This window comes from Mandrillus leucophaeus, unplaced genomic scaffold, assembly GCF_000951045.1.
Source record: "Mandrillus leucophaeus isolate KB7577 unplaced genomic scaffold, Mleu.le_1.0 Scaffold593, whole genome shotgun sequence".
NCBI lineage: Eukaryota > Metazoa > Chordata > Mammalia > Primates > Cercopithecidae > Mandrillus > Mandrillus leucophaeus.
In genome coordinates, this window is record NW_012106397.1 from 92,278 (window position 1) to 93,872 (window position 1,595).

Sequence of the window (1,595 nt, forward strand, 5' to 3'; positions counted from 1 at the left end):
TGAGACTGTCCCGAAGTCACTGCATGATGGGAGTGCTGTCTTTATAAGACACTTCACTCAGTGTATCCAACTCAGGAATTGCTTCATCAAATGCCATGTTTACCAAGTTGCAGGCCTTTTCAGGAGAGTTTAGAATCCCATAGCAAAAGGCTGAGAAATTAAGTGCCAGGCCTAGTCAAATTGGGTGTGTGGGCTGCATATATTTCTTACTAATTTCAGATGCTTCCTGGTAAGCCTGCTGGGAGTTTATCGGGAGAACCCACTCCCAATGTTTAACATGGGTTTTTTTCTATTTCCTAAGTGTCTCGGCTCAGTTGAGAAATAAAGGAAAAGAGCACAAGAGAGAGAAATTTAAAGCTGGGTGTCCAGGGGAGACATCACATGTCGGCAGGATCCGTGATGTTCCCTGAGCTGTAAAACCAGCAAGTTTTTATTAGTGATTTTCAAAAGGGGAGGGAGTGCACGAATAGAGTGTGGGTCACAGAGATCACATACTTCACAAGGTAATAAAATATCACAAAGCAAATGGAGGCAGGGCGAGATCACAGGACCACCGGATGAGGAAAAATTAAAATTGCTAATGAAGTTTTGGGCACGCATTGTCATTGATAACATCTTATCAGGAAACAGCGTTTGAGAGCAGGTAACCTGTATGACCACAATTTATTAGGTGGGAATTTTCCCATCCTAGTAAGCCTGGGAGCACTATAGGAGACCAGGGCTTATTTCATCCCATCGGCTACGACCATAGAAGACGGGATGCCTTAAAAAGGGGCCGTCTATAGGCCTACCTTCAGGGCGCATTCTCTTTCTCAGGGATGTTCCTTGCTGAGAGAAAGAAAGCAGTGATATTTCTCCTATTTGCTTTTGAAAGAGGAGGAATATAGCTCTGTTCCGTCCGGCTCACCGGCGGCCAGTTCAAAGTTACCTCTCTTGTTCCCTGAACATCGCTGTTATCCTGTTCTTTTTTAAAGATACCCAGATTTCATATTCAAACACACATGCTCTACAAACAATTTGTGCAGTTGACACAATCACAGGGTCCTGAGGCAACATTCATCCTCCTCAGCTTACAAAGAAGATGACGGGATTAAGAGATTAAAGACGGGCATAGGAAATCGCTAGGATATTCACTGGGGAAGTGTTAAGTGTCCATGAAATCTTCATAATTTATGTTCAGAGATTACAGTAAAGACAGGTGTAAGAAATTATAAAAGTATTAATTTGGGTAACTAATAAATGTCCATGAAATCTTCACAATTTATGTTCTTCTGCCGTGGCTTCGGCTGGTCCCTCCGTTTGGGGTCCCTGACTTCCCACAACAGGAGTTCAACAGAGTAGTTTGTTTATTGTCTCCAGACGACACCCAGAAAGATACCTGAAATGATCTCCTTTCATTTCCAAACAGAACACCTTGCTTTCAGGGTGTGTAGCATGGGGAGTGAGGGACCTGCCCAACCACTCTGGAACCTCATTGCCGATGTCCAGCAGCTCTGCCTCTGTCTTCCACGGTACTCTTTGCCCATCTGCTGCTTCTCATTCCTCCCTGTTCCCTGCTCAGTGCTGGAGATGAGAATCCAGGAAGAACGGCGGGC

At 44.6% G+C, this 1,595-nt stretch overlaps 1 protein-coding gene across 1 annotated transcript in view; it reads right to left on the reverse strand.

The window, feature by feature from the left end:
* Positions 1-1,595, reverse strand: part of LOC105553393 (14-3-3 protein beta/alpha) — an 18,914-nt gene that overhangs the window by 1,644 nt on the left and 15,675 nt on the right. The window contains 3 exon segments of the mRNA XM_011999450.1: positions 7-251; positions 1,335-1,368; positions 1,371-1,417. Coding sequence (XP_011854840.1) covers positions 7-251; positions 1,335-1,368; positions 1,371-1,417 — 326 coding nt within the window.